This window comes from Phalangium opilio, unplaced genomic scaffold, assembly GCF_054372755.1.
Source record: "Phalangium opilio isolate 3A_F unplaced genomic scaffold, DU_Popi_V2 ptg000089l_1, whole genome shotgun sequence".
NCBI classification, from domain to species: domain Eukaryota; kingdom Metazoa; phylum Arthropoda; class Arachnida; order Opiliones; family Phalangiidae; genus Phalangium; species Phalangium opilio.
The window spans coordinates 2,451,803-2,473,220 of NW_028324194.1; the positions used below are offsets into that span (position 1 = coordinate 2,451,803).

General features: G+C 43.8%; 1 protein-coding gene across 4 annotated transcripts in view; it reads right to left on the bottom strand.

The window, feature by feature from the left end:
- Positions 1-3,659: 3,659 nt before the first annotated feature.
- Positions 3,660-21,418, bottom strand: part of LOC149646959 (uncharacterized) — a 29,656-nt gene continuing 11,897 nt past the window's right edge. The window contains exons 5-6 of one of the 4 annotated variants that reach the window (XM_089849768.1): positions 6,121-8,793; positions 3,660-6,003 (exon numbers count right to left, since the gene is read on the bottom strand). In XM_089849768.1, the coding sequence (XP_089705894.1) occupies positions 5,141-6,003; positions 6,121-8,793 (3,536 nt within the window). In that variant the 3' untranslated portion in view covers positions 3,660-5,140. Of the gene's footprint in view, positions 8,794-21,418 lie in introns of all 4 variants that reach the window. The other 3 variants (XM_089849770.1, XM_089849769.1, XM_089849767.1) reach the window with 3 other exon arrangements.

Consider the following 21,418-nt stretch of genomic DNA (forward strand, 5'->3'; position numbering starts at 1 on the left):
TATCCCATAAATCCGTTTTTGCTATCGTGTTATAAGTTAAATGTTAACAACTAAATTGCGTGAGTAAAACGACAACCCGATACAGTATCCCAAAGAACTGTCCGCTTAATAATAAACGGTAAGACACGCCCGAAAGAAGAATTTCCGGTATGGTTCCTATTGGATATAAAATTTACGTCACACGAGTGGCGCGAAAATTTGGCTCCTCCTATCGCTTTTTGAGAGTGGACTACAGGGGAATGCTGAACATGGACATTCATGTTAGTAAATGAATTCATGGCGGTGGGAATTAATGGTGGTGGGTAATATTATATAATAACTCGAAGCAATCATGGTTTGATAGGATTCTCCGAAATCATCTAGGCCCGTGCCTATCGCGAAGCGAGAATATTTTTTAACTAATTTAGTTCGCCGTGTTTTCTCGCTTGGTGGCGCTTTTAGTATCGTAAAATAAAAATAAGTTCAGCCTCGTGACCCCGTAGATTGCTACAATATTAGGGCAAGGCATAGACGTAGAGTGGATATTAAGAAATCGTTTTAAAAAATTTCCGAAGACCTTTATTAAATAATCATACCAAAGACGTAAAGGATAAAATAGCTTAGTTTAAAAAAATGAAATGTTATGAAGGAGTAAAAAATCCTCTTATGATATTATAAAACTGTGAATTAGCAAGTTTTGTTTTACTAAAGAAACAACAATGTTAAAATCTCATAATTAATTTTGTTGTCCACACAATCTAACCAAAAAATTCAATAAATATTAAATAACCCGTAAAACAATTACGTTAATTTAAGGGTGAAACCTTTCTCTTTCATAAAATTTTTATAATTGGTCCCTAAAATACCAACGACAATTTATGGAAGACCCCCTTCGAAACTGTAATAAAAGCGCCATCCAGTACACATATTGGGCGAAAATATTTCCTCTATGAAACTGGATATTTCCCCACATTAAAATCGACACCCACGGGCCTAGATCATTTCGGAGGTTCCGGTTTGAAAATGAAATCCCTGACCTATCCCTGACCTATCCCTAACGTTTTAGGGAAAAACTTTAAATCCCTGACCTATCCCTGACCTATCCCTAACGTTTTAGGGAAAAACTTTAAATCCCTGACTTTTTCCCACATTCTTAAAATCCCGGATTTATCCAGGTTTTCTAAATTCCGTTCGAACCAGCGTGGGAAATAAGGCTGTGGCACAGGGCAAATGACCAGTTTAAAAATTGCCTGGACCAGTTTAAAAATTAAATCGGAGGGGGGGGGTCAGTGGTCCACGGGACCACTAAGAAAATTCAAGGCTGACCAGAGTCCAGGCATTAATTCAAATACCTTAATTATCCACTTGTTTAGTTTAGCAGACGACGTGCCCTGGTCACTGGTCATATACCAGTTTATTTATTCCAGGCCAGGGGGTCGCTGGCCAAATGTCCAGTTTAATAAAAATCCTTATTTCCCACCCTGGTTCGAACCATGTAAATTGTGTGGCCTGAGCTGACGACTTACAATAGAGCTATCTCAGTTGTGACGTCAGTGTCTAGGTAAAACTTGGAAGAGGGAAGTAACTGGAAGGGAAATCTTGCGGTACCCAAGCCCGGGACACGGAATTGCGCAATTGGTTGAACGTCATATAGTGCTGCCACCTTTAAGAGTAATTTTGAAGTAAAAGTACTTTTATTTTTATGGCGAACGTTCAGGCTTGGAAGAGGGAAGTACTCTTTATTTATATTTTTATGATATCGGAAGTCACTTTTACAATTAATGTAACAGCAGTACTTCCCCATAACTAAACAGAGTCAAAATAATAAAAACAGTTGCGAATTGCGCGTTGCTAAACTTTGGAAGAGAAAAATTAGCCTAAACCGTGTCTCCCGCCCGTCACTGAATTTATTTTTTTCAAAACTGAAAAAAGCAGACGAATTTCACAAAATAAGAATAAATTTCAACACTAGGTGCCGCTACAGACTGACGTTCAACCAAATTCGCCCCCCTCCTGTCCCGCGCCTGGGTACGTACGGCTTATGTTATAGGTATCGTATTTTCCATTCCAGGGACCCTATTCTGTAAGCGTTTTTGCCCGTAAAGTTTTCGTGAACCGTAAAGATTACGGTCGGCAAAAACCGTTTGGTGAAAAAGTCTATTCTGTAACTTTTTGGACGAAAACTTAACGGTAACGGTAAACGTTAACTTTTCGTGAGCTCGAAGGCATCCGTTAGGGATTTTACGGTTTAAAAAAGCATTGTTAAGCCTATTTCAAAAACACCATTATAGTGGTATAAACTTAATTGTTTACATATGTGTTCATTTTTGGCAATAATTTCAATTACGTTTCGAGAGTGATATTTAAATGGGCCTACCGATTAATACAAATGGAAATTCTTCGCGTTGCTGTGCAAGAAAGAAGGCAATGCTTTGCGTGTCAACGCGTTTTCCGTGATAAATAAGAGTTAATTTAATTAAGTTGACAATTTATAAATAATTAAATAGTGAAGAAATACCAAGCCAACAATCTGTCAATAGTTCAACTTAAGCCTAACGAAAACGGTATGATGAAATTTCAACGGGAATTTAAAAATTAACGGGAAAAATGTTTTTACTTAACGGAAAAGTTATAGAATAGCATTTTTCTCGAATTTTCATTTGGCCGTTATGCCAAAAACGGAAAACTGTAAACTTAACGGGAACCGTAATGTTTACGGGAAGGATCGAGAAAATTACAGAATCTCTCTTCCAAGGGTAAAACGTCTGTGGCTTAGCTTTGGCAGTGGGCGGCCATGTTTGGTACCACTTAGGTTTTATGGGCAAATAGCATAGGTGACGTCACACTACGTCTTCTGAGATAGCTCTATATGGTTGCCAAAACGGAAGTAAGAGATTGGAAGGTGTGACGTCACGGCAAAGTTTGTAGTAGCAGACCTTAGTAAATATTTTAATGTTATAAATTTGTGTTTTTATTTTACTTTTGGTTTACACCTCTGGGGCAAAGGTTTGACCTTTCTCGAAGAAACCTTTTTGGCGAGACGTGAGTCACGTGATCGCTGGCGAAAGATAGTTCCTTCTTGGAAAAAACTGGTTCCTGCCAGTGAAATTTTTCGAAACGTCACCGCAAAAAATGGCGGGAAAGTTTAAATGAGTCGAGACACGAGCGGAACACTCTGAACATGGAGGGGACTGGTCTCAACTAAACCACAGCCGAGACTTGTGTTTAATGCTTGCCTGATCAGGGATAGATTTAATTTTAGAAGTAGGAATGGAGAACAGAGTAATGTGGGCGCTCGTCAAAGTCCCAGACCCCGTTCCACGGGACGAATGGGGGGGTATGAAAGAAGAGGCGGGAGGGTCATAGCGACAGAGGTAAAAAGGAATTACGTATTTTTCGGCGTCCGCGTCAGCAACGTCATCAAAACGTAGTTTAAGTGAGCCAATAAGATAATTTAAAATTTTCGTTACGTGTTGCAGGGAGGGGCTCCATACTGGGCTATGAGTCGGACTGAAGTAAATACTAACTGTTCTCCATTCCTACTACTTCTAAAATTAAATCTATCCCTGGTCTGACATACGATAGGCCCTTCCAGCCATCCAATACTTATGGAAAGTATTATAGGGTTATGGTATTTTGTATTTTAAATAAAAAGAATAGAAATTTCCAGAATTCCAACCTTTGTAATGTAAATAAAGATCAATTTTTATTAAAGATATTTTCATATTATTTTTTATGAAACTTTGAAAGTTAAAACAAATGTATACATGTTTTGTACAATGGAAAAACAAACAATTTGAATGTCAATTGGTATCGATCTACGTAAGGAGAGTGGACCAGTGTTCTGGCACTTTAATATACAAGTGTTAGCGTTAAGGCACTTTTTATAACATATAGGAATTCTTAAACGAACAAAATGAAATCAAATAATCGTTAAAAACGCGAAGAAAATCAAATATTGAAGGGGGAATTTTTTGATTAAACTGAAAGGTATAGAACATTATAACTTAAAAGGACGGCTGCTTTTTCTAAATATAAAAGGAATTAAATATTAAAATAACTAATAAATTATCTCTTATTACAATATGATAATTAGTACATTTAATTAGTCTTAAAATAATCAAGGACTACTGCGCCATCCGCCATTGGTTTAGTGGCGTCTGCTAGCCAGAACCACTTAACCCTACAGGATTGGTTGAATTCTCACAGGCCGAGAGAGGTAAGGGGTAAAAGGGGTAAGAGGTTCTATTTAGCAGACGCCACTAAACTAATGGTTGATTATTTTTAAGACTAATTACCGCCATTGGTTTAGCGGCGTCTGCTAAATCGAACCACTTACCCATAAAGGGATTGGTTGAATTCTCACAGGCCGAGAGAGGTAACAGTATAAAAGGGGTAAGAGGTTCTATTTAGCAGACGCCACTAAACTAATGGTTTGATGATTAGCATTGCACCATCCGCCATTGGTTTAGTGGCGTCTGCTAAATCGAACCACTTAACCCTACGAGATAGGTTGAATTCTTACAGGCTATGAGAGGTAATAGTATGAAAGGGGTAAGGGGTTCGATTTAGCAGACGCCACTAAACCAATGGCGGATGGTGCAGTATAGTCCTTGATTATTTTTAAGACTAATTAAATGTACTAATTACGATATTGTAATAAGAGATAATTTAATTTAGTTTTAATATTTAATTCCTTTTATATTTAGAAAAAGCAGCCGTTCTTTTAAGGTATAACGTTACGTTACCTTAACTTTTCTTTCAATGACCAATCGATTGTTTCGAGGATAACAATTTTAAATGTTTTTTAATTTTAATTTTGGCTGTTTAAATTAATTTCCCTTGAAAGGAACAAAAAGAATAAGTTTAGCCAAAAACGGATTTATGGGATAAGAACGTCGGACTTAGCGAATTCACTCCCCATCTTCGCATACTTTATTGAGAAACTTCGTCTGCTTATATTTTGACTCCACCCACAAATTCTGTATATAGCTACTTCTAGAGATCGAATTTGTGGGTGGAGTCAAAATATAAGCAGACGAAGTTTCTCAATAAAGTATGCGAGGATGATACTAGAGGCTAAAGCTACGATCCGACGTTCTTATCCCATAAATCCGTTTTTGGTTTAGCCCATGTATCTTATGAATAATGACTAAGGAAATTATGAGCCAGCGAAAACAATTTCTTCGTTATTTAAAACGTATATGTCTTTAGCCATTGGTGCTGCTTCTTTTGGGCTTGATTTCTTCCGTGAAAGGCAGCTATAATATTCTCTTAGGCATACTCTAGCGTATGGTTTGTCCAATCTACGCGAAAGTCGATAGAGACGGACGGTACACTTCCGGTTATGAATCGTTTCGTGATCCCAAAGTACTTGCGTCGATTTGAACTCCACTTTACAAATATCGCACTTTTGATGCTTAATCGCCGTATGTCGTACAAGGTCCGCAACTTCTGGGAATTCATCGCCGCATTGCCTGCATTTTACGGGATGTTTTTTATGAGCCTTCATTATATGAACTTTAAGATTCTTTTCATGCTTGCTATGATAAGCGCAATTGCGACATCGGAAAAATTCCCGACGATTTGGTTGGTCTCCTTTAACGACTTGCGCTTTCCGGCAATGATCTTGAACTTCGTATTCGCTTTCAAAACGAAGGTTACATTGAAGACACTTGTATTCGAATGGTTGGGGATTAATATTCTTTGACTGAACGTATTCGTGATCAATAAGACACGATCGCCGAATTAAATTATCTTCGTGATTGGACGAATGGATGTCCGAACCAGGTGACATATTTGGAGTCAAATTATCGTCTTCATTTGATCCAAGTGATATATTTGGAATGAAAATATCGTCTTGATTGGATCCAGGTGACATATTTGGAGCTAAATTATCGTCTTGATTCGATCCAGGTGACATATTTGGAATGAAAATATAGTCTTGATTGGATCCAGGTGACATCAAATTATCGTCTTGATTGGATCCAGGTGACATCAAATTATCATCTTGATTGGATCCAGGTGACATATTTGGAATCAAATTGTTTTGATTGGATCCAGGTGACATATTTGGAATCAAATTGTTTTGATTGGATCCAGGTGACATATTTGGAATCAAATTGTTTTGATTGGATCCAGGTGACATAAAATTGTCTTGATTGGATCCAGGTGACATAAAATTTTCTTGATTGGATCCAGGTGACATAAAATTGTCTTGATTGGATCCAGGTGACATAAAATTGTCTTGATTGGATCCAGGTGACATCAAATTATCGTCTTGATTGGATCCAGGTGATATACTTTGAATCAAATTGTCGTTTTGATTGGATCCAGGGGTCATCATATTATCGTCTTGATTGGATCCAGGTGACATATTTTGAATCAGATTATCGTTTTGTTTGGAAGCAGGTGACGTATTTGGAATCAAACTATCATCTTGATTGGACGAATTTACGTCCGACGAATCCAGACTGGATTCGGATTCGGACGATGAAACATTTTCCGTTGCCGACGCTTTAGAATGAAATCGCTTCATGTGAACATTTAAATATTTTTCGTTGCTTGTGACGTAACTGCATACGTCACATTTTACAATACCCGAAACTTGCGAGTGTTTCTTGACGTGTTTTTGGAGTTCCCTATTTCGGAGTGTCTTGAAAGGGCATATATGACAATTGAATGGGTATAAGCCGGTATGCTTACACATATGTTCCTTCAAATGACCGAGGAATTTCGCGTTATAACCACAAACCGTACATTTGTGACCCTTGGCGTCACTGTCAGGCATTAGCGTCGCTGTCGCGGCGTTACCAACCACAACGTGATCGCGTTTTATATGCAACTTCAAATATTTTTCATTGATGGTAGTGAAATCGCATTTGTCACAATTAAGGGTTACTACGTTTGTACTATTGTCGTTGGAATTTGATTTGATTTTGCGAAATTTGACAGTTCGATTGTTGTGAACTTTATAAACGTGTCTATTCAAATTAGTTTTTAGGACAGTTTTATACTCGCAATACTTGCAATTGAAAGGGTATACCCCAGTATGTATACAAGAATGATTCATCAAAATCCTTCTTAAAGGCGTCGAAAAATTGCACTCCGTACATTTGAACTGCGAATTGCTGATAGAAGGTGTGATTGTAATTGTATCGGAATGGTAACGTTTGCTATGCAATTTTAAGTGGTATTGACTTGTAGTTGCGTAATCGCACTGCGAACAGTTAACCCAGCTACCATTGGAGTCGGTGTCGTAGTTTGGAGGGCCTTTCAACTGTTCCCCATGCTTTTTCGCAACATGCTCTTCCAACTTCGCATCATACGCGCACTGAAAAGTGCATAAATGGCACTTAAAGGGGAAATTTCCGGAATGGACGTAAGAGTGTGTTATCATACTCTCTTTGTAATATGTAGAATAACCACAGACCATACATTTGTACTTCCCATCTGTCTCCTTCGCTATATCTTTCGGTTTCTTAGGTTTAGAATGAACGCGTTTGTAGTGTTCATTCAAAATTCCTGGATCGACAGTTACGAAGTTACACTGAAAGCACGTTAAGCTTAGAGCTGGTGGTAATAAGGCATCATCGGAATCTGACGTGTCCGTAACATCACTACTCTCGGAAGATTCGCTATCATCGGAGTCATCACCGATATCAGGATCGATGGCCCCGGAATACCGGTAATGAGTCTTCAAGATATGATTTCCAAGTTTTCTTTTGCGATTAGTTTGAAACGAGCATAAATCGCAAATATACGGATTCTCGACAACAGTATCGCAAGAATGTTGTATCCAAATACTTTGCGAATTCGTTTTAAATTCGCATTTTGGGCATTTGAATTCTATAATGCTGTTATGGCTTACGACAGAATGCTTCCCTTTGCAGTGCTGATCCAATACTTCTTTAATAGTAGTAGTGAAATCGCACTGGGTGCAGTTTAAAGCCTTGGTCGTCGAATCATCTTCAGAAGACTCCGTAGAATCGTCGGAATCACTATCTTCCGATGGATCGCTTTCGTCTATTGTCGTCTGCTGTTCGACAGGCAGCGTAGTAATATGCACTCTGCTAAAGTGAACTTTCAAACTCGCCTCACGTCCAGTTTTGTACGGACACAAATGGCAACTAAATGGACGCTCTTTCGTATGAGTGTGTAAGTGTTCTTTCAAAGAGTTGTAGAAGTCTGTCGAGTAATAACACTCGGGGCATTTATGCTTCCCTTGAGGTAAAGTAGCATCTACGATGTTTGGTTCATTATGTACTCGTTGGCAATGACTTTTTAAATACGTATCGCACGTGGTTGTGAATGAGCACTGCGAACAGCTAAGAGTATTCTCATCATTGGAATTGTCCAATGGCAATAGAGTATCGATATCGGGTTCGGGTTTCACGGTCTTTAAGTGAACCCTCTGTACGTGAATTTTAAGGTTTCTGTTACGCGAGCATTGGTAAGCGCAGAATTCACACTTATAAGGGTAAATTCCGGTGTGAATGCAAGAGTGTTCCGTTAACAGTTTCCCCGTGTTAGTAGAGTAATCGCAATCAGTGCATTTGTATTTCTCGTCACCCGTAATCAGCGTCGGACTTATGGTTCTAACCCTCAGTACCCTAGGTTCGAAGTTTATTTGTGGTACAAATGATTGGTGCATCTGCGGTTCAGAGGTTTGTCGTTCAGATGACGTTTTGAGCATTTTTGGTTGGAAGGCTACATTAAGATGTATCCGTTTGCGATGGGCTCTCAAGTAACGTCTTTGGGTGGTTGTGTAAGAGCAGTCCGGGCAATTTATGGATTCAGTTAAACTGTCCTCACCTGCATAATGAAAAATGTGACACTTTAAAGGGACTGCAAAGAAAAGAAGGAATCTGCTTGTGGGTAAAATTTATAATAATAATCTAGGCTTTGTCTATGAAGGGATTTCCACACTAAGCCTGTGGCTTGTTTACAGGTGGGTCCCTTTACATTGCATAGAGGGGTGGTGGCTATCCCCTATGCCACAGTTAACCAACAGCGCCCTATACTAACTATTAGCGTTAACCTCTGCAAGTTTTGATGGAAAGGAGAAACCGGGTTAGACCGCGGAGGAAAACTCCTTTAAATAAGCGGAGAGAGAACTTGCAAACTCTACGCAGAAGGATTTGCTCCCAGATTTTTCACCCGGTGCCACAGTCCGGGATCCCACCCGGGATTCTCTTGCTGCGAGGCGAAAGCGCTAACCGTCACGCCAAGATACAAAGACTCCACAAGAAGCGGAACTTAAAAGGACTGTAAAGAAGGGATCAGCGGGTGGGTAAAAATTATTTGAAATACGTCAGAGACACGTGACTCAGGAAAGGCGTGGTTCAAAGAAGCTTAGTTCGTTTTATTTCGAAAACTGACACTTCGGAGAATTGGCGCTGGAATCTCGCAAAAAACAAGGACTAGGTGTCCAGTCCCACTCCATGTGGATTCTTTGTATCTTGTCACGTGGTGCCTGTGACGCATTTCAAAAAGTTTTTACCCACCCGCTGATGCCTACTTTACAGTCCCTTTAATCCTTGTTTTTCAAGAGATTGAAGCGCCAATTCCATGAAGTGGTAATTTTCGAAATAAAATGGACTAAGCTTCTTTGAACCACGCCTCTCCTCGGTCACGTGCCTCTGACATATTTCAAATAATTTTAACCCACCCGCCGATGCCTTTTTTACAGTCCCTTTAAAGGGTGTCTAAAGAACAAAGTGAGAGTGCATGCACTTATAGGTAAATCTGGTCTCTGAAACATCTGTTGAAGCTTCTTAAAGAAGGCATCGGCGGATGTGTAAAAATTATTTGAAATACGTCACAGGCATTACGTGACGTCAAGATCCAAATACTTTACATGGAGTGGGGACTGGACACTTAGTCCTTGTTTTTCGCGATCGATCGCAGCGCCAACTCCGTGAAATGCTAGTTTTCGGAAACAAGTGAACTGAGTTTCTTTGAACCATGCCTCTCCTTGGTAACCTGCCTCTGACGTATTTCAAATAATTTTTACCCACCGACCGATTCCCTGTTTACAGTCCCTTTAAAGGGGCTGTAAAATTGTCGGCGGACGTTGAATTTTTTTTTATAGTCACTCGAATCCCCCCCCCCCTTCGGAAAATCATTGAAGTCGCTGTGATTGGCCCAATTGTATCACCTGCCGGATAAGGCTGAATAACACAAAAATAGGGAAATCCCTTAACACTATATTCCAGGGTTCATACAAACCTGGAAAACAGGGAAAACCTGGAAAAATCAGGGAAATAAATAGTTGACAAAAACCTCAGGGAAAATTCAGGGAAATAAATAGTTGACAAAAACCTCAGGGAAAATTCAGGGAAATTTCGAAATTTTAGTAAAATTCAGGGAAATTTGCGTCAAACAGGGGCCGAGTAATTGAGCAAAATGTTCGTGAACATTTGCTCCATAGGATTAACATTACACTATACTTTGGGAGGCTCATAACTCTGGTTGTACTAGAGATACTGGGATGTTCTTTTAGTATGTTATAGTCCTATTTGCCCCCCCCCCTCCTTCGTTAACATTTGCTCCATGGAATACCCCATATAGGGAAAAACCTGGAAAACTCAGGGAAGTATATGGGGAAAAACCTGGAAATCTCAGGGAAATTTGTTTTCCAAATCTTGTATGAACCCTGTATTCCCTGAAAGAAGGAAAGACTTTCGTTTTGCTTAACCCCCCCCCCCCCCCGGGTTGTGACGTCAATAACGATTTTTTCCAAAAAAATCCAAGCGTCCGCCGAAAGCTTTACAGACCCTTTAAACATTAACTACAAAATGGCGACTACTTCAGGTTCAAGATTAACTAGCACCAAAAAAAATGCCATTACAAAATGGGTTAATTATATTACATTTTGTAATAATTTACCAATGGTTTGACATTACTTTTAAACTCAATTTACAATTTTGTAACCGATTAATAGTTGCGAGCTCCATTTCTACGGAGGCGGCTATCATATAAGGTGTTTTTAATGTCAAAAATATTCCCTAGGTGGCGCGGCAGTAGGTAGACGAAAATTTATAGGCTTGCGTAAAATATTCCTGCAGGGGCTTAATCAGAGTTCATACAACTTTTGGAAAACAAATTTCCCTGAGATTTCCAGGTTTTTCCCCATATACTTCCCTGAATTTCCCAGGTTTTTCCCTATATGGAGTATCCTATGGAGCAAATGTTAACGAAGGAGGGGGGGCAAATAGGACTACAACATACTCGAGGGACATCCCCGTATCTCTAGTAGAACCAGAGTTATGAGCCTCCAAAGTTGGGTCTAATGATATTCCAATGGAGGGAATGTTCACGAACATTTTGCTTAATTATTCGGCCCCTGATTCACGCAAATTTCCCTGATTTCCCTGAATTTTACTAAAAAGTCTAAATTTCCCTGAAGTTTTTGTCAACTATTTATTTCCCTGATATTTCCAGGTTTTCCAGGTTTGTATGAACCCTGGGCTAAACTAAAGACAGTAAGAGCTAGCTAAGAGCGGAGCCTCCGAAATGAACTAGGCCCATGCGTGTGGCGAAGCGAGAATATTTTATTAACTAATTTAGTTCGCCGTGTTTTCCCACTAGGGGGCGCTGACACGACCGTAATATAAACAAAGTTCAACCCCGTGACCCTGTCGACTGCTTAAGTATTTGGACCAAGGTCGCGGATTGTAAGTATACGGTTTTATTACTCTTACTGAATTATTTTAATTGAAATAATTTAAAATCCAATTTTATTTAAAGAATCATGGTTTCATACAATCTATTCTAACCAAATGATTCAATAAAAAGTGAATAGCCCCAAAAACATTTACGTTAATTTTAGGATAAAACTTTTCTCTATCATAAAATTTTATGAGTGACCCCTAAAATATCAACGATAATTTAAGGAAGACCCCTGTCACAACTGTAATATAAGCGCCATCTCGTACACATATATGGTGAAAATATTTTCCTTAACAAACTGGATATTTCCCCACATAAAATTTGACATGCATGGGCCTAGTTCATTTCGGAGGCTCCGCTAAGAGCATTAAACACAGATGGACTGGAATGGAGATAGGGGTGCGTGCTGGTTCTTTTAAAGCAGCGCCTCTAGCGCCACGCTTCGACCAATATTGAAACTTTTTCCACTCAAAGCATAGCCATAATATAAGGCTTGAGTCGAATTAAGTTTCGGGACTCTCCCGCTAGGGACGCTGCTGACAGGCGATGCCATGAGAAGAACGGGGTTTTTTTCCTTATCAAAACAGACAGTTCATCCTTGGATTAAACACAATTACGTATGGATATAGCACTCTAGCCTTCGGTAAGGCAATCGCCTCTGACCAGAGAGAATTTAGAAGGAGAGTGGAGAATTTAGAAGGGGAGTGGAAGGGGTGGTTTGGAATGTAGCGCAACGTCGTCTGCTAAATGTTATCTAGGCAGGTCGATTTCCGGTATGATGCGTTTGTAACAGAGATATTTTAGAACACGTGACCGGAAACTCGCCTACCCCAAAAAGCTCAACGCGACATCTTGTTTGGGCGTCATCACGTTTAATAGAGTCAAAGGGGGGGACCTTCCACTCCCCTTCTAAATTCTCTCTGCTCTGACACATGAAGACGCACGGAAAATCCTAAGAGGGTAGAGGAAAAATGGAAATAGTTTTGGTGTGACAAGCAGTGTCGTCATAAGTCACGTGTGTTAGAAGAAAAAAAATTGACGCGCGCCATTGTCAGTTGAGTTTGAGCCATGATAAAAATTAAAAACACGCGCTTCCATTGGCTAATAGGGTATGACGTATGCTTGTCACACTAAATCTACAATTCGCCATTTTTCCCCACTTCAGCCATTAGCCCTCCCTAGATGGCGCCCCGTTTAAGGGACAAACGGTAGTCAAGTTTTCGCGAAGTGCTATATCCATACGTAGTTGTACTTAATCCAAGGTCCATCTGTGTTTAAAGGCCTTAGGCCATACCAGGAATGTATGGGGGCTGGAATGGCTAAGGGGGCTCTCGTTGTACCCTTGATGGTGGAAACATAAGGCGAGTCCTTTTATTGTAGCACCTCCCCCTACGTCTGTTTAGCTGTCTACCGAAGGCGAAAAATGTCATGATTCGTTAAAAAAGGCATGGCAGAAGTGACCTTTGAGATTTTTTAACGTTAAATGCGCTGATTCGCCGCCGTTCGCGTTCATATTCGATTCTCTCAGCCTAGGCAGAGAACCTAGGGTTAAGGGTGGAGTATTATAGCAAACTAGTTCTTTTGACAGCCAATGAATGAATGAAAATAATTTAAGTGGTAAATACGATTTTTACGTCAGGCTATGACGTCACTAGCGTAAATTAAGCCACGCCAGTTGTTAATTTCCAAGATCATTTCACGCCGATTAGGATTTGACCTTAGCCATTCCAACCCCTCCAGACAAGGATTTGACCTTAGCCATTCCAACCCCTCCAGACAAGGATTCGACCTTAGCCATTCCAACCCCTCCAGACAAGGATTCGACCTTAGCCATTCCAACCCCTCCAGACAAGGATTTGACCTTAGCCATTCCAACCCCTCCAGACAAGGATTCGACCTTAGCCATTCCAACCCCTCCAGACAAGGATTCGACCTTAGCCATTCCAACCCCTCCAGACAAGGATTTGCCCTTAGCCATTCCAACCCCTCCAGACAAGGATTTGACCTTAGCCATTCCAACCCCTCCAGACAAGGATTTGACCTTAGCCATTCCAACCCCTCCAGACAAGGATTTGACCTTAGCCATTCCAACCCCTCCAGACAAGGATTTGACCTTAGCCATTCCAACCCCTCCAGACAAGGATTCGACCATAGCCATTCCAACCCCTCCAGACAAGGATTTGACCTTAGCCATTCCAACCCCTCCAGACAAGGATTTGACCTTAGCCATTCCAACCCCTCCAGACAAGGATTTGACCTTAGCCATTCCAACCCCTCCAGACAAGGATTTGACCTTAGCCATTCCAACCCCTCCAGACAAGGATTTGACCTTAGCCATTCCAACCCCTCCAGACAAGGATTTGACCTTAGCCATTCCAACCCCTCCAGACAAGGATTCGACCTTAGCCATTCCAACCCCTCCAGACAAGGATTTGACCTTAGCCATTCCAACCCCTCCAGACAAGGATTTGACCTTAGCCATTCCAACCCCTCCAGACAAGGATTCGACCTTAGCCATTCCAACCCCTCCAGACAAGGATTTGACCTTAGCCATTCCAACCCCTCCAGACAAGGATTCGACCTTAGCCATTCCAACCCCTCCAGACAAGGATTCGACCTTAGCCATTCCAACCCCTCCAGACAAGGATTTGCCCTTAGCCATTCCAACCCCTCCAGACAAGGATTTGACCTTAGCCATTCCAACCCCTCCAGACAAGGATTTGACCTTAGCCATTCCAACCCCTCCAGACAAGGATTTGACCTTAGCCATTCCAACCCCTCCAGACAAGGATTTGACCTTAGCCATTCCAACCCCTCCAGACAAGGATTCGACCATAGCCATTCCAACCCCTCCAGACAAGGATTTGACCTTAGCCATTCCAACCCCTCCAGACAAGGATTTGACCTTAGCCATTCCAACCCCTCCAGACAAGGATTTGACCTTAGCCATTCCAACCCCTCCAGACAAGGATTTGACCTTAGCCATTCCAACCCCTCCAGACAAGGATTTGACCTTAGCCATTCCAACCCCTCCAGACAAGGATTTGACCTTAGCCATTCCAACCCCTCCAGACAAGGATTTGACCTTAGCCATTCCAACCCCTCCAGACAAGGATTTGACCTTAGCCATTCCAACCCCTCCAGACAAGGATTTGACCTTAGCCATTCCAACCCCTCCAGACAAGGATTTGACCTTAGCCATTCCAACCCCTCCAGACAAGGATTTGACCTTAGCCATTCCAACCCCTCCAGACAAGGATTTGACCTTAGCCATTCCAACCCCTCCAGACAAGGATTTGACCTTAGCCATTCCAACCCCTCCAGACAAGGATTTGACCTTAGCCATTCCAACCCCTCCAGACAAGGATTTGACCTTAGCCATTCCAACCCCTCCAGACAAGGATTTGACCTTAGCCATTCCAACCCCTCCAGACAAGGATTCGACCTTAGCCATTCCAACCCCTCCAGACAAGGATTTGACCTTAGCCATTCCAACCCCTCCAGACAAGGATTTGACCTTAGCCATTCCAACCCCTCCAGACAAGGATTTGACCTTAGCCATTCCAACCCCTCCAGACAAGGATTTGACCTTAGCCATTCCAACCCCTCCAGACAAGGATTCGACCATAGCCATTCCAACCCCTCCAGACAAGGATTTGACCTTAGCCATTCCAACCCCTCCAGACAAGGATTTGACCTTAGCCATTCCAACCCCTCCAGACAAGGATTTGACCTTAGCCATTCCAACCCCTCCAGACAAGGATTTGACCTTAGCCATTCCAACCCCTCCAGACAAGGATTTGACCTTAGCCATTCCAACCCCTCCAGACAAGGATTTGACCTTAGCCATTCCAACCCCTCCAGACAAGGATTTGACCTTAGCCATTCCAACCCCTCCAGACAAGGATTTGACCTTAGCCATTCCAACCCCTCCAGACAAGGATTTGACCTTAGCCATTCCAACCCCTCCAGACAAGGATTTGACCTTAGCCATTCCAACCCCTCCAGACAAGGATTTGACCTTAGCCATTCCAACCCCTCCAGACAAGGATTTGACCTTAGCCATTCCAACCCCTCCAGACAAGGATTTGACCTTAGCCATTCCAACCCCTCCAGACAAGGATTTGACCTTAGCCATTCCAACCCCTCCAGACAAGGATTTGACCTTAGCCATTCCAACCCCTCCAGACAAGGATTTGACCTTAGCCATTCCAACCCCTCCAGACAAGGATTCGACCTTAGCCATTCCAACCCCTCCAGACAAGGATTTGACCTTAGCCATTCCAACCCCTCCAGACAAGGATCTGACCTTAGCCATTCCAACCCCTCCAGACAAGGATTTGACCTTAGCCATTCCAACCCCTCCAGACAAGGATTTGACCTTAGCCATTCCAACCCCTCCAGACAAGGATTTGACCTTAGCCATTCCAACCCCTCCAGACAAGGATTTGACCTTAGCCATTCCAACCCCTCCAGACAAGGATTTGACCTTAGCCATTCCAACCCCTCCAGACAAGGATTTGACCTTAGCCATTCCAACCCCTCCAGACAAGGATTTGACCTTAGCCATTCCAACCCCTCCAGACAAGGATTTGACCTTAGCCATTCCAACCCCTCCAGACAAGGATTTGACCTTAGCCATTCCAACCCCTCCAGACAAGGATTTGACCTTAGCCATTCCAACCCCTCCAGACAAGGATTTGACCTTAGCCATTCCAACCCCTCCAGACAAGGATTTGACCTTAGCCATTCCAACCCCTCCAGACAAGGATTTGACCTTAGCCATTCCAACCCCTCCAGACAAGGATTTGACCTTAGCCATTCCAACCCCTCCAGACAAGGATTTGACCTTAGCCATTCCAACCCCTCCAGACAAGGATTCGACCTTAGCCATTCCAACCCCTCCAGACAAGGATTTGACCTTAGCCATTCCAACCCCTCCAGACAAGGATCTGACCTTAGCCATTCCAACCCCTCCAGACAAGGATTCGACCTTAGCCATTCCAACCCCTCCAGACAAGGATTTGACCTTAGCCATTCCAACCCCTCCAGACAAGGATCTGACCTTAGCCATTCCAACCCCTCCAGACAAGGATTTGACCTTAGCCATTCCAACCCCTCCAGACAAGGATTTGACCTTAGCCATTCCAACCCCTCCAGACAAGGATTTGACCTTAGCCATTCCAACCCCTCCAGACAAGGATTTGACCTTAGCCATTCCAACCCCTCCAGACAAGGATTTGACCTTAGCCATTCCAACCCCTCCAGACAAGGATTTGACCTTAGCCATTCCAACCCCTCCAGACAAGGATTTGACCTTAGCCATTCCAACCCCTCCAGACAAGGATTTGACCTTAGCCATTCCAACCCCTCCAGACAAGGATTTGACCTTAGCCATTCCAACCCCTCCAGACAAGGATTTGACCTTAGCCATTCCAACCCCTCCAGACAAGGATTTGACCTTAGCCATTCCAACCCCTCCAGACAAGGATTTGACCTTAGCCATTCCAACCCCTCCAGACAAGGATTTGACCTTAGCCATTCCAACCCCTCCAGACAAGGATTTGACCTTAGCCATTCCAACCCCTCCAGACAAGGATTTGACCTTAGCCATTCCAACCCCTCCAGACAAGGATTCGACCTTAGCCATTCCAACCCCTCCAGACAAGGATTTGACCTTAGCCATTCCAACCCCTCCAGACAAGGATCTGACCTTAGCCATTCCAACCCCTCCAGACAAGGATTTGACCTTAGCCATTCCAACCCCTCCAGACAAGGATTTGACCTTAGCCATTCCAACCCCTCCAGACAAGGATTTGACCTTAGCCATTCCAACCCCTCCAGACAAGGATTTGACCTTAGCCATTCCAACCCCTCCAGACAAGGATTTGACCTTAGCCATTCCAACCCCTCCAGACAAGGATTTGACCTTAGCCATTCCAACCCCTCCAGACAAGGATTTGACCTTAGCCATTCCAACCCCTCCAGACAAGGATTTGACCTTAGCCATTCCAACCCCTCCAGACAAGGATTTGACCTTAGCCATTCCAACCCCTCCAGACAAGGATTTGACCTTAGCCATTCCAACCCCTCCAGACAAGGATTTGACCTTAGCCATTCCAACCCCTCCAGACAAGGATTTGACCTTAGCCATTCCAACCCCTCCAGACAAGGATTCGACCTTAGCCATTCCAACCCCTCCAGACAAGGATTTGACCTTAGCCATTCCAACCCCTCCAGACAAGGATTTGACCTTAGCCATTCCAACCCCTCCAGACAAGGATTCGACCATAGCCATTCCAACCCCTCCAGACAAGGATTTGACCTTAGCCATTCCAACCCCTCCAGACAAGGATTTGACCTTAGCCATTCCAACCCCTCCAGACAAGGATTTGACCTTAGCCATTCCAACCCCTCCAGACAAGGATTTGACCTTAGCCATTCCAACCCCTCCAGACAAGGATTTGACCTTAGCCATTCCAACCCCTCCAGACAAGGATTTGACCTTAGCCATTCCAACCCCTCCAGACAAGGATTTGACCTTAGCCATTCCAACCCCTCCAGACAAGGATTTGACCTTAGCCATTCCAACCCCTCCAGACAAGGATTTGACCTTAGCCATTCCAACCCCTCCAGACAAGGATTTGACCTTAGCCATTCCAACCCCTCCAGACAAGGATTTGACCTTAGCCATTCCAACCCCTCCAGACAAGGATTTGACCTTAGCCATTCCAACCCCTCCAGACAAGGATTTGACCTTAGCCATTCCAACCCCTCCAGACAAGGATTTGACCTTAGCCATTCCAACCCCTCCAGACAAGGATTTGACCTTAGCCATTCCAACCCCTCCAGACAAGGATTTGACCTTAGCCATTCCAACCCCTCCAGACAAGGATTTGACCTTAGCCATTCCAACCCCTCCAGACAAGGATTTGACCTTAGCCATTCCAACCCCTCCAGACAAGGATTCGACCTTAGCCATTCCAACCCCTCCAGACAAGGATTTGACCTTAGCCATTCCAACCCCTCCAGACAAGGATTTGACCTTAGCCATTCCAACCCCTCCAGACAAGGATTCGACCTTAGCCATTCCAACCCCTCCAGACAAGGATTTGACCTTAGCCATTCCAACCCCTCCAGACAAGGATTCGACCTTAGCCATTCCAACCCCTCCAGACAAGGATTCGACCTTAGCCATTCCAACCCCTCCAGACAAGGATTTGCCCTTAGCCATTCCAACCCCTCCAGACAAGGATTTGACCTTAGCCATTCCAACCCCTCCAGACAAGGATTTGACCTTAGCCATTCCAACCCCTCCAGACAAGGATTTGACCTTAGCCATTCCAACCCCTCCAGACAAGGATTTGACCTTAGCCATTCCAACCCCTCCAGACAAGGATTCGACCATAGCCATTCCAACCCCTCCAGACAAGGATTTGACCTTAGCCATTCCAACCCCTCCAGACAAGGATTTGACCTTAGCCATTCCAACCCCTCCAGACAAGGATTTGACCTTAGCCATTCCAACCCCTCCAGACAAGGATTTGACCTTAGCCATTCCAACCCCTCCAGACAAGGATTTGACCTTAGCCATTCCAACCCCTCCAGACAAGGATTTGACCTTAGCCATTCCAACCCCTCCAGACAAGGATTTGACCTTAGCCATTCCAACCCCTCCAGACAAGGATTTGACCTTAGCCATTCCAACCCCTCCAGACAAGGATTTCACCTTAGCCATTCCAACCCCTCCAGACAAGGATTTGACCTTAGCCATTCCAACCCCTCCAGACAAGGATTTGACCTTAGCCATTCCAACCCCTCCAGACAAGGATTTGACCTTAGCCATTCCAACCCCTCCAGACAAGGATTTGACCTTAGCCATTCCAACCCCTCCAGACAAGGATTTGACCTTAGCCATTCCAACCCCTCCAGACAAGGATTTGACCTTAGCCATTCCAACCCCTCCAGACAAGGATTTGACCTTAGCCATTCCAACCCCTCCAGACAAGGATTCGACCTTAGCCATTCCAACCCCTCCAGACAAGGATTTGACCTTAGCCATTCCAACCCCTCCAGACAAGGATTTGACCTTAGCCATTCCAACCCCTCCAGACAAGGATTTGACCTTAGCCATTCCAACCCCTCCAGACAAGGATTTGACCTTAGCCATTCCAACCCCTCCAGACAAGGATTCGACCATAGCCATTCCAACCCCTCCAGACAAGGATTTGACCTTAGCCATTCCAACCCCTCCAGACAAGGATTTGACCTTAGCCATTCCAACCCCTCCAGACAAGGATTTGACCTTAGCCATTCCAACCCCTCCAGACAAGGATTTGACCTTAGCCATTCCAACCCCTCCAGACAAGGATTTGACCTTAGCCATTCCAACCCCTCCAGACAAGGATTTGACCTTAGCCATTCCAACCCCTCCAGACAAGGATTTGACCTTAGCCATTCCAACCCCTCCAGACAAGGATTTGACCTTAGCCATTCCAACCCCTCCAGACAAGGATTTGACCTTAGCCATTCCAACCCCTCCAGACAAGGATTTGACCTTAGCCATTCCAACCCCTCCAGACAAGGATTTGACCTTAGCCATTCCAACCCCTCCAGACAAGGATTTGACCTTAGCCATTCCAACCCCTCCAGACAAGGATTTGACCTTAGCCATTCCAACCCCTCCAGACAAGGATTTGACCTTAGCCATTCCAACCCCTCCAGACAAGGATTTGACCTTAGCCATTCCAACCCCTCCAGACAAGGATTTGACCTTAGCCATTCCAACCCCTCCAGACAAGGATTCGACCTTAGCCATTCCAACCCCTCCAGACAAGGATTTGACCTTAGCCATTCCAACCCCTCCAGACAAGGATCTGACCTTAGCCATTCCAACCCCTCCAGACAAGGATTTGACCTTAGCCATTCCAACCCCTCCAGACAAGGATTTGACCTTAGCCATTCCAACCCCTCCAGACAAGGATTTGACCTTAGCCATTCCAACCCCTCCAGACAAGGATTTGACCTTAGCCATTCCAACCCCTCCAGACAAGGATTTGACCTTAGCCATTCCAACCCCTCCAGACAAGGATTTGACCTTAGCCATTCCAACCCCTCCAGACAAGGATTTGACCTTAGCCATTCCAACCCCTCCAGACAAGGATTTGACCTTAGCCATTCCAACCCCTCCAGACAAGGATTTGACCTTAGCCATTCCAACCCCTCCAGACAAGGATTTGACCTTAGCCATTCCAACCCCTCCAGACAAGGATTTGACCTTAGCCATTCCAACCCCTCCAGACAAGGATTTGACCTTAGCCATTCCAACCCCTCCAGACAAGGATTTGACCTTAGCCATTCCAACCCCTCCAGACAAGGATTTGACCTTAGCCATTCCAACCCCTCCAGACAAGGATTTGACCTTAGCCATTCCAACCCCTCCAGACAAGGATTCGACCTTAGCCATTCCAACCCCTCCAGACAAGGATTTGACCTTAGCCATTCCAACCCCTCCAGACAAGGATCTGACCTTAGCCATTCCAACCCCTCCAGACAAGGATTCGACCTTAGCCATTCCAACCCCTCCAGACAAGGATTTGACCTTAGCCATTCCAACCCCTCCAGACAAGGATCTGACCTTAGCCATTCCAACCCCTCCAGACAAGGATTTGACCTTAGCCATTCCAACCCCTCCAGACAAGGATTTGACCTTAGCCATTCCAACCCCTCCAGACAAGGATTTGACCTTAGCCATTCCAACCCCTCC